The sequence below is a fragment of the Octopus bimaculoides genome, chromosome 25 (assembly GCF_001194135.2).
Source record: "Octopus bimaculoides isolate UCB-OBI-ISO-001 chromosome 25, ASM119413v2, whole genome shotgun sequence".
In the NCBI taxonomy this organism is placed as follows: domain Eukaryota; kingdom Metazoa; phylum Mollusca; class Cephalopoda; order Octopoda; family Octopodidae; genus Octopus; species Octopus bimaculoides.
Window position 1 is genome coordinate 19,171,728 of NC_069005.1, and position 12,324 is coordinate 19,184,051.

General features: G+C 36.3%; 1 protein-coding gene across 9 annotated transcripts in view; it reads left to right on the forward strand.

Moving 5' to 3' along the window:
• Positions 1-12,324, forward strand: part of LOC106874415 (myb-like protein U) — a 216,939-nt gene that overhangs the window by 79,369 nt on the left and 125,246 nt on the right. For 5 of the 9 annotated variants that reach the window (XM_052976703.1, XM_052976706.1, XM_052976707.1 and 2 more), the window contains one exon: positions 6,336-6,551. The exons of 2 other annotated variants lie outside the window; for them this stretch is intronic. In XM_052976703.1, the coding sequence (XP_052832663.1) occupies positions 6,441-6,551 (111 nt within the window). In that variant the 5' untranslated portion in view covers positions 6,336-6,440. Of the gene's footprint in view, positions 1-6,335; positions 6,552-12,324 lie in introns of those variants that run through there. 2 more of the 9 variants (XM_052976708.1, XM_052976709.1) reach the window with 2 other exon arrangements.

Consider the following 12,324-nt stretch of genomic DNA (forward strand, 5'->3'; position numbering starts at 1 on the left):
ATATATATATATATACACACATATATACGACGGGCTTCTTTCAGTTTCCGTCTACCAAATCCACTCACAAGGCTTTGGTCGGCCCGAGGCTATAGTAGAAGACACAATTGCCCAAGGTGCCACGCAGTGGGACTGAACCCGGAACTATGTGGTTGGTAAGCAAGGTACTTACCACACAGCCACTCCTGCGCATTCACATTGTTTTGAATTAATCATGCAGTATCTCATAGCTTTGGGATCTTGATGGTATGATTATTTATTTTTAGAATGACATTGTAGAGTAAGCGTGAAAGGCCAGATCTGACCAGTTTGAACATAAAACAGGTAGCATGTTTGAGCCAGATGCAGCTGGTTTAAATATTAAAGGGTTAAGGCTTACTTAGACTCTCCTACAGTGAGACTTGTCTTTACTACATAAGTCACTGGATTAACCTATCAGGGGATACCCCCGGTTAACCTATCAGTAGGTGGCAGACTTGATCCATTATCTGGTTTAACACTATTGTGTGGCCCTTGCTTGCCTTTAATCAAGAGTCCATTCTTCTGTTGGAAGCAATCAGAGTTAGTCTCTGATATCTTTGTAAACAATAGAAATGTGTGTGTGTTTACAAACAAGTGTTATGTTGTCATTGAATGTTCATTTGTTAAAAATTCTATTTTAGTTAAAAAATATTTGATATATTAGAACTGTGTGTAGGAGCCTTATTGTTAGGGTCCATGTGAATGGAAGGCACACTCTTCTGTTAGTGGAGTTGGTTGAGCTGGATTCTTTTATTTTTTCACTTGTTTCAGTCATTTGACTGCGGCCATGCTGGAGCACTGCCTTTGGTCGAACAAATCGACCCCAGGACTTATTCTTTGTTAGCCTAGTACTTATTCTATTGGGTCTCTTTTGCTGAACTGCTAAGTTACGAGGACATAAACACAGTAGCATCAGTTGTCAAGCGATGTTGGACACACACACACATATGACAGGCTTCTTTCAGTTTCCGTCTACCAAATCCACTCACAAGGCTTTGGTCAGCCTGAGGCTATAGTAGAAGACACTTGCCCAAGGTGCCATGCAGTGGTACTGAACCTGGAACCATGTAGTTGGTAAGCAAGCCACTTACCACACAGCCACTCCTGCCAAAATTTTTCTGGCAGTTGATAAAAGCAACATTCCTCTGTATCATCATCATTTAATGTCCATTTTCCATGCTGGCATGGGTTGGACAGTATGACAGGAGCTGGCGAGCAAGGGGACTGTGCCAAGCTTTGACATTGTTTCTATGGCTAGATGCCCTTCCTAATGCCAACCGCTCTACAGAGTGTCCTGGGTGCTTTTTATGTAGCACTGGCACCAAGTAACTTGTAAGACCCCTCAACTGAGGCTAGTGTAGTATTGAGGGAGTTGGCTTTATGCCATGTGATGAAGGAGTTAAAAGTAAAAATGATAATAAGGGTTATATCTTCAAGACCAGCTGGAATCTCTCTACATATCCAGAATGCCAGAAATACTGCATAAAACTTTATTTTTAATACTTCATTGTGATGTTTGTATATCTTAGCTAGAATCCTTTTTATTTTGGGAACAGATTATCTTGTTTGTTTGTTTGTGGAATGCCAGGTGCTGCTGCTAAATGTACAATCTGTCAATTGTGATTGATGACTGAAACAGAATACCATATCAGTACTGTTTGATGTTCTGGGATGGTATACTGACCAACTAAGGGTAGTAAACTACAAGATTCTTACATTCTCTTGATTTCCTGTAATTCAGACTGCCTCATGGTCCCAGTAGACAAAATGGAGAAGGCGTTGCTGCTAAATTGTTTATCATTGGTCTTTATGTGATGTTGTTTCAAGATCTTTCATTGGCTGCACAGTTGTGATTAAGCAAGTCTATGAAATGTTCTTTCCATAAGTTGCTAACAGCTGTTCATTTTATTAGATTTTGTACCATCTTTAGCTCTGAAATACTTTGATCTGCCACCGTAAATGGTTCTTAACTTCTGGTGTTTGTTACTATACTACAGTCATTGCTTGCTTGGCAAGCTTGCCTTCAAGTTTTTCTTTGGCAAAAGTTATTCTTCACCTTTTGGTCAGCTTGAAAATCATTCTCTTTCTTTGAGTCAGCTGCTTCATTTAGGCTAGGAGTCAGCAGACTTCTTTGGGCACTTCATGGAATCATTGATAACTTAGTAACTTCCATCATATAAATTTCTAAAATAAAATTTTAAAAAATATAAATGATAAAAAAATTTCTTGATTTAAAAGCCGTTCCTTCATTCTTTTGGGTCATTACTGCTTTTCAAAAGAAATGTATTGAAAATACTTGATGAAATTGATAAAGAAGAATAATGCTCAAAATTGTTTCGGATGTTTTTCGACCCCTTGGATAGTCACATAGAGACTCAAGGGTCAATACTCACCACTTTGCCAGCCCCTGATTTAGGCATTGTTCTTCAACGCTCAAAATCAGTGGAACTCAGGGACTTCTAATAAGCTGCAGTGATGCCTACCTTAAAAGCAAGCAATGTTTTCTGCAGAGTTTCGGTGTCCTGAGTTGATAGAGTACAGGTTATCATTTCAGGCGCTACTGAAGTTGCTCTGCCTTACCTGTGTCTGAGAGAGACTTGGCATTGATTTATCCATTGGTATTATTTCTGATGCTGACCAAAATTCAGGAACGTTGAACCTAGTTAGTTCTTAGACGGGTCATTGCTTGGGAAACCTAGGTACTGTAAACAAAGAGGCAGCAAGCTGGCAGAATTGTTAGCACGTTAAACAAATTGCTTAGTAACATTTCCTCTGGCTCTTTACATCCGGAGTTAAAATTCCATCAAGGTTAACTTAACCTTTCATCCTTTCAGGATTGATAAAATAAGTACCAGTTGAGTACTGGGCTCCATGTAATTGACTTATATCTTCCCTTAAAATTGCTGGCCTTGTGCCAAAATTTGAAACCATTATATATATATACAGCAGACATTGTTTGGGAGCTAGATGTATTGCCATGTTAGGTTGCATTGGGTGGTGGTCAGCTCTCGTCATGTGTATTAAATTTCTCATCCTCATGATAATGGGTTCAGATGATGACATCAGTGCTTTGGTCATGGATTCTGTCAGGAACCCTAGTATCAGATGGCTTATCAAAATACTGTAATCACTGATAATTAATTTATGCTCTCTGCATTTATTTGGGGCAAGACCACCACCAGTCTGGGTTAATGTTCTCTACAATGTTCTTTTCCAGTGGCATCATTCCCCATATTCCAGACACCATCCAGCAATATAGTTTCATTATATTTTGGTATTTTGAACAGGATGCTGTGTGTGTGTCTCTATCATGTTTTTGTATTTGTGTGTCTATATGTTATATTTTCTGTGTGTGTGTGTGTGTGTGTGTATGTTTGTGTCATTTTGCATGTGTGTCTCTCTGTGTCTCATGCAGGTGCATGTTTGTCTATCTACATGTGTCTGTGTGTATCTTTGCACACGTGCACCAAACCAAGAAAGAGCATGCCAATGGGGAACTTTTGCTGCCACAAGGTTGTTTAGTTTCACAAATGGAAATTGTCATCTTTAACCTTTTCCAAGTTGTCAAACACCCCTACCACATGCACACACACACTTTTGGTTTTGATGCAAAATCACATTTTAATGTATCCATAAATGAGTTAAACCCTTCTGTTACAATTTTCAGTGCCTTTTGTTGCCTTATAGACTCTAGTTTAATAATGAAGTCAACATAAGTTGGCAGAGTATTTCATTAGAAATATGCATATGAAAGGGTGAAAATTAAAAATGTGTTGTTCAAAGTATTGGCAATCTTGAAAAAGCTTTGTGTTTACTGTTTGAAATCAAATCAACAACCAATTTCAACTGAAGCTATGTATATATATATATATGTATGTATGTATGTATATATGTGTATATTTGTATATATGTATGTGAGTGTATATGTGTGTGTGTGTGTATATATATATCATCATCATCATCATCGTTGTTTAACATCCGCTTTCCATGCTAGCATATGTATATATATATGTGTGTGTGTGTATATATATATATATATATATATATATATATATATATATATATGTATGTATATATATGTGTAAAGTTAATAAAAGAAAATGGAGAAGAACAAAATGTAGTGGATACTTGGTTAAATTTATTTGTATCACAATGAAAAAGTAATACATATAAGATTCAGGATATAAAGGAACCGGATGAACAAAAGAAATAACCAAAAAAAGAATCCTACATATGTTTGAATCTGGCTTTAGGTTTGAATTATCAGCATTCAAGTGATTTTAGATGTAAAAAAAAAAACACATTTAATTGGATATTTTAAGGGGTAGTGGCAGGAAAGTGTGACAACATCCTTGGGAAAACTCTGGTCATCAAAAAAAATGAACCAGCTAGTCTGTTCTGGAGGACTTTCAGATTGGCGACTACCATCGATAATTTTCATATGTCCTTGGCCTGACAGTGCTACCTGGGGGCACTACTGGTTCGAAATGAACTCTACAAAATCATTCTGCATGCACTTGTTCAGTGTCTGGTCATTGCTCTGGAGTTATGTCAAACAGCTGCTGTCATGTGTGGGGTGGATGCTTCTGTTAGCCAAGTCCATAGTGATGAGTTCCCTGTTGCCCTCCTTTAATTGGGCAGGTAAGGCAGTTTTCCTTTGTCTGGTGGACGAAACTGAAAAGCATGAGGGCAAAGACATTCCTCTTTGGAAGACTCAGTGACTGTTTCAAGTTTTAGTTGAAAAAGAAAGTGGGGGTTGAGAGGGAGGTGCTGTCTTGGAGTGAATTTATTGAAAAGTGAGTTAGACTTATGAGTCAGAGAAAAGGAATTGGAGAGCATGCTTGCCTTTGGTGTTCAGGGAGATCTTGAACAGTGGGGTTCCTTCATTAACCCTAGGGGGCCTCCTGCATCAGGAGAACCACATCACTATCATCCTTTTTCCTTCTTTGTTTTAGTGCATATGGTGTATACTTTTCTTTTTGTCATTTCATATGCAAACGCTCACACTTTGTCTTTGTATTGTCCCCTTTGTTCCTTGTCTTGGTGGCAAATAAAAGAAATCATTATTATCATCAAATTCCAGTGACTTAGACTTTGGCTTTTGTCCTTTCAGGTTTGATAAAATGAGTACCAGTTGCCCACTGGTGTAAATGTAATTGGTGTACCGTCCCTTCATGCACCTACCCCTTGAAATTGTTGGCCTTCAAAACTATTATTATTGTTGATGGTGAACTGGCAGAATTGTCAGCATGGTGGGCAAAATGTTTAGTGGCATTACGTTTTGAGTTCAAATTCTGCTAAGCTCAACTTTGCTTTTCATCCTTTTGGGGTTGATGAAAATAAGTACCAGATGAACACTTTGGTCAATGTACAGCTTACCCCCTCTGCCAAAATTTTAAATCCTTCTTACTACTATCATATAAGGCAGTGAGCTGGTAGAATTATCAGCATGCCAGACAAAATTCTGTGCCAAAAATGTGAAATCATTGTTACTAAATAACCATGCAAAAACCATGTGATAAGGTTTCCTAGTAGCCCACCATGTTGACATTACCTGCTTGGTAAATGGCAAAATAAATTTAATATTCTGTCCAGAAAACCCTGGGTAACAAACTTCAAATGATTTTTGTGCAGTTCTTAATAATAACAATAATAATAATATCTACCCTCTTAACTGATAGAGTGCTCTACTATCTGTTGAGCTTCATATGCTGTATGGGAGAGGGGGTGCTGGTTCCGGGTACCATGAAAGGCCTTCTGAGTTCTTTTACAGGGCTTAGAAAAAACTAAAGGACCACTGCAATAAGTATGTGAATCTGAGAGGGAAATATGTTGAATAAAATCATAATTAACTGATCTTGTACTTCCCTTACATATGTATGTATATATTAAGTAAGACAACGTAGCCAGGATTTGGATAAAAACTATCCTCTCTTCATGATGGAGATTTTATCCAAATCCTGGCTACCTTTTTCTTAATTTATAAAATCTGCACTCCACAGACAATCTATACATATAGACAGATGTATGTATGTATATAGATAGATAGATTTGTTTATATTTCTTCACTGAAATGAACTTGGCCAGTTTAAGTCTGTGCATTGTAACAGCTACTTAATCCACCGACCTTTTGAACTAGTATCAGTGTGTTTTTGCTCTATATATTTTACTTCTATTCATTTTATTTTGTTGAACAGTTTCTTGTCGTTTTGCATTTATTTATTTATTCAAAATGATTTCTTTTTATTTTTAATTTTTAATTTTTTTAATTTTTATTTATATTTATTTTCTGTTATTTTTTTTTTTAATTTCAGAACCACCATGTGTCTGTCCTCCTCCAACTTAAGTCTAAGTTTTTTTGCTGTCCCCTCACCTCAGATGACTTGGACTTTACCATCTTCTTCTACCCTCAGTTAACAATGAGCCAAACTAGACTTTGTAGAGACAGTAGTTGGGGGAATGATAGAAATGGTTCAAAGCTTATGAATGCTAAAGGACAAATTAGTTTATCACAAGGATTAATACACAAGGTAACATAACCTAACGTATATATTTCTGTGTGCACATACTTATATGATTTATTCACATTAACTGTTGTGCACATTTCAATTATTGTCTTAAAACATTTTGATACTTCTCATTGAAATTTATACTGCATATATATACATGTAGTACATTAAAGTATATGTAATATATATATATATATATAAATATATATATATATATATATATGCATAAGTACATAAATGTACACACACACACACACGTATTCTGTTTTATCCCTTCTCCTGGAATGCTAATATGGATTTTCTCTTTTGACTTTCATAGCTCTTTTTTTTTTATAATTTGTGTTTTTCTTTGTATCTTTTACAAGTTTTTTTTTTCTTTTAGATAAATCATTTGCTAAGATAGAAATTGTATTTTATTTTTGCTTTGGTTATTTTTTTATGTGTATGTTTGTATGTTTTTTTTTCTTTTTCTTTGTAGTCTGATGACTTAGAAGATTTTCCAATGAAAAAATAGGCCTTACTAAATTGTTCTTTTTTTTTGCGGCTTTTTTCTTTTTTGTCTTCTTAATAACATCAAGCAAGATGTAATTACTAATTTTGGTGCCATGTCTGACAACTTCAGTAAATTCTTGTGACTGTTCCATTGATCGCGTTCCTTCAGTGATAAAACCAATATGATTGGAGATTCTCTCAGAAATTTATTTATTTCCTTTCTGTAAGATTTGATAGAAATAAGCTAAAGAAGGAATGTAGATAGATGAATGAACAGGTGTCTAATGGTAACTATTTTGGTAATAGATATTTTGGACAACAGGCATGGCTGTATGGTTAAGAAGTTCTCTTTGCAGCCACTTTATTTTGAACTCCTTCCTACTGTAAGACACATTGGTATGACCAGTGCCAAGAGAGTGAAATTTGGTACCTAATCCTGCTCTGTGTGTGGGTGCACACATGCTTCCCCACACCTTTGTATTAATACCATTTGAGCCAGTACTTTATGGTGGAGGCACATGACTTAGTAGTTAGGGTGTTAGACTGATGATTGTAAGATTGTGGTTTCAATTCTTGGACTGGGCAATTCATTGTGTTCTGGAGCAAAATACTTCATTTCACATTGCTTCAGTCCCAGTCCCCTCAGCTGGCAAAAATGACAGACTAGGGAGAAGTACATATGACTTGGAGCTTTGTATTCAGACCCCCACCCCATCAGTGCTTTGTGAGTGAAATTTGGTTGGCAGAAAGCAACTGAAACGTATTGTGTATGTGTGTGTTTCCAGGCTTTGCATTGATAACATTTGGACAATGGTGTTGTTTGTGACCTACATAGCCAATGTTTTCTGTAGTTGAGCTTTTTGACATTAAAAACTAGTGGATTGCTACCTTACTTGGAAACATTTAAGGGAATGAAGGGCATCCAGTTGTACACTACTCTTGCCAAAGAAAATCTTGTTCATCCCATACAAGCATTGCATGAAATGACACTTTATAAGTAAAACAGACATGATTGTGTGGTAAGAAGTTTGCTTCCCAACCAGGTTCAGTCCCACTGGGAGCACCTTGGGCAAGTGTCTTCAACTATAGCCCTGGGCTGACCAAAGCCTTGTGGATTTGGTAGAAATATATGTGTGTGTGTGTGTGTGTGTATCTTTTTACTTCTTTCAGTCATTAGACAACAGCTCTGCTGGGGCACCTTAAAAAATTTTAGTTGAATGAATCAACTCCAGTACTTATTGTTATTTTAAGCCTGGTACTTATGTCAATCTCTTTTGCTGAATCTCTTAACTTATGGGGACATAAACACACCAATAGTGTGTTAGTGTTTGTCCCCTACAACTGCTTGACAATGGTCTTCTTTCAGTTCCTATTTGCTAAATACACTCACAAGGCTTTGATTAATGTGAGGCTATAGTAGGGGAGAGGGCTTGTTGATTACGTTGATCTTAGTGTTCAACTGGTACTTATTTCATTGATCATGATGGGATGAAAAGCAAAGTCAACCTCAGCAGAATTTGAACTCAGAATATTAAAGATAAATGAAATGCTGCTAAACATTTTTGTCCAGCATGCTAATGATTCTGCCAGCTCACCACAACAACAACAACAACAATAATAATAATAATAATAATAATAATAATAATAATAATAATATTAATATTAATATTAATATTAATAATAATAATAATAATAATAATGATGATGAAGAAACAAATATCGATTTATCCAAAATGTAATTGTACATTTACCATCATAAGATACAACGCAAATGTTAATTTATTTCAGTAGTTTGCACATTTATTAGCTAAATAGCATAGATAATTAAAATGTTAGCAGCTGAACATTATTTTCCACATTGGCTAAATTCAACCAATTTGTCTGTAATGTTTATCTTAAAGAGTTGTTGATAATTGAGAATAAATTTGATTGTCAGCCAGAGGGGAGCAAAAGTTCCATGCATAGCTTTGATGCTGTAGTAATCATGGGATTTTTTCTGTTGTTGTTTTTCTTAACCCTTTAACACTCAGATTACCCTGTCAAATGAGTTGCTTATTTATTTTCATTGTTTTGAATTAATCATGCATTATCTTGTGCCTTTTGAAATTTCAATGGTGTGCATGTTTACTTTTAGAATGATATTGTAGGGTAGGAGTGAGAGGCTGGAACTGGTAGCTTTGAACATAAAAACAGATAGAATACTTGGGCTGGGTATGACCAGTTTAAATGCTACAGGGATAATAATGTAGTCATCTTTATCTCCCTTTCCAGCTCTACCCCCATCTCTCCTACTTGTGAATAGCCTTATATGATCCTTTCAACAGTAACAAACCTGTTCTTTCTTTTATACTTCAACCTCTCAACATCTAGCATAAAACTGCCTCCTTCTCTATTAATCTTACTCGGTTGAGGAATCACCTTTGTCTTGTGAACTACCTGGTAACCTCACTGACGATGGTGCCACAAAAAAAAAAATGTATCCAGTACACTCTGTTAAGTCTTTGGCATTAGGAAGATTATTCAGCCATAGAAATCATGCCAAGGCTGACATTGGAACAGAATACAATCCCCAGACTCTTCAGATCCTGTCAAACTGTCCGACCTCTGCCAGCATGAGAGACAGTCAACTCCAAGATTAGTGAGAGGAAGTAACCCTCAGACTAGAGACCTAGCTCAAAGACTTGCAACAGATTGGAACTCTGCTAAAAGGCAAGTTGATAAAAGGCATTTAGTCATAGATACCAAGCTGAAAAATAAGATTTACAAGTGAGCTAAGTGAACATGAATAGTAAAAAGTGATGTGTGGTTAAGAATTTGCTTTGCAATCATTTGATTTCAGGTTCAGCTCCACTGCACAGCAACATAAGCAAGTGTCTTGTACTTGTAATCCTGGGCTGACCAATTTTATGTAATTGAATCTGGCAGACGGAAACTTTGTGGGAGCCCATCTTGTGTCTATATATATGTGCCTGTGTCGTGTAAAAAGCACCTGTGCCAGCACCATGTAACATCACTCATGCCAGTGCCACATTAAAATCATCCAGCACACACTGTAAAATGGTTGGCATTAGGAAGGGCATCCAACCATAGAAACCAAGCCAACTCTGGTCAGTCCAACCCATGCAAGCATAGAAAATGGATGTTAAAGGATGATGATGATGATGAAGCATGGTCCTCCAACTTGTCTAGGAGGAAAGTAATGATAATTGACTTTGGCTGTGATGATCTGTCCAGCCCAGGCCAGCACGAAATATAGGCATTAAATAACTTTGCAGGACAAGATGCCTCAACTGGGGAGAGTAGTTTTGAGGGACAGAAAAGGTGTCTTGCATCAGAAGAGAAACCTGGGTACCTCAAGTGGAGAGAGAGTGAGGGAGAGATGGTGAAAATGTAACGAAGAAGTGGCAGGGCTTGTACACCCAATTTACAGGGGTGTGTATATAGTTAAGGGACCTGAGATAGAAGAGGATGAGCAGATTGGTGACTTGACAAAATTTCCAAATGAGTAGGAGTTAGATGGGGGTGGGGTTTGTGAGTTGGCACTGGTAGTGGGAGAGGGTATTAAGAGGATATGTTGTAGGGAAAGGATTCAACAGGGACATTGTCTGCAGGTAGATATGCAAGGGAGAAAGCAAGGGAAGGCGAAACTGCAGTGGTGAGCATGAGTGGGTTTAGAAGGATTTATTTTTAGGAACAACCAAAAGTTATTTTATAGTTTAGCTTAGAATTTTAGAAGAATGTAACTTTATTTTAATGTATTATGATTATTCTGTTAATTTAGCACAGATCATTGCTGTTGTTTAATTGTTAGATTTTATATTCCACTTGACTTCACCCTCTTAATGATTTTGGCTGGTTTAACAGCACCACCTAGCATGTGTGTGCTGTTTGTAGAATTAGCATATTTGCTAGCATTCAGTGTAGGTCTCCAGCCCAGGGATAAGTTGAAGGACCTTTTTTTAAACCTGGTATTTATTCTATCAGTCTTTTTTGCTGAACCACTAAGTTACAGGGACATAAACACACACACACACACACAGAGGCTTTTCTCAGTTTCTGTCAACCAAATCCACTCACAAAGCTTTGGTCAGCCAAAAGCTATAGTAGAAGACACTTTCTCAAGGTGCAACAGAGTGGATGTGAACCTGGCTCCATGTGGTTAGGAAGTGAACTTCTTACCACACAGCCATGCCTGCATCTATATTAGAAACAATTATTATTGTTATTATAAAAAGCCTTTTAAAAAACATTTTCTTGCACATAAGCATTGCTGTAATATTTGGTTTAGTTTGTCTTAAACAACCAACCATTGTAGTTTAGAGATGCCAAACTAACGAGTAACCTTTTTTTTTGTTTTGTTTTCATTTTTTATTTTACCTGAGAAAAGAAAATAGATTTCTAATTTCATATTTGGCAGATTTGGCAAATTCTTTCAGGGAAAAAGATAAAAGCAACAAAAAATGAGTTTATTTGAATACAACATATGTTTCAAGGGAAACTGTTCAGTAGTCACACTATGTCTGCAAGTTATAATAAATATAATGAATATGCACATACTGTTGTTTAACAGTTATTTAACCTTGATCATTCACACCTATGAGGAAGGGCATTCCATCTATGGCCATCCCGTCTTTTTGGGGTATCTGGCTCCACATTTATCCAGTGTGTCCTGTCCATTTTACTTGAGGGAGGTTTTGCTTGTTATTTTGAGCAAGTTAATTGATCATTTATTCATTTAGCTCAGTGGTTCTCAACCAGGTCCCGTATCAGATTTTGTTGTTAAAATTTATCCCTAATAAATTGGTTATACTTTTACAATACACAAAATATTTTAACAATTCCTTTTCATACCATTCCTGGCAAGGGAAACTGATAAAGTGGGTACCAGATGTGAAAGAAAACATAAGTACTCAGGCTGATTTGTTTAACTAAATTGAAGATGTTGCTCCAGTGTGGCCACAATCCAATGGCTGAAACAAAAGAGAAAAAATACATTAGATAAGGCATTCGTTTGTTACTACTAAGATGACAAATTACTTGATTCTCTGAAAAATTTCTAATAAGAGATTTCTTGCACATTTATCCAACATGTACAATTTGATGATTCACATTAGCAAATGAAACATATGAAATGGTGAATAAATAATGCCAAAAATTTTTCCAGATTACTGTTTTGTTATATAATAACTCTAAAAACAATATTTCCACAACTGTCACCTCTAACAAGACACATCTTGGATTTTTTTCCCTACCTATATATATATATACATATATATATATATATATATGTATATATATATAT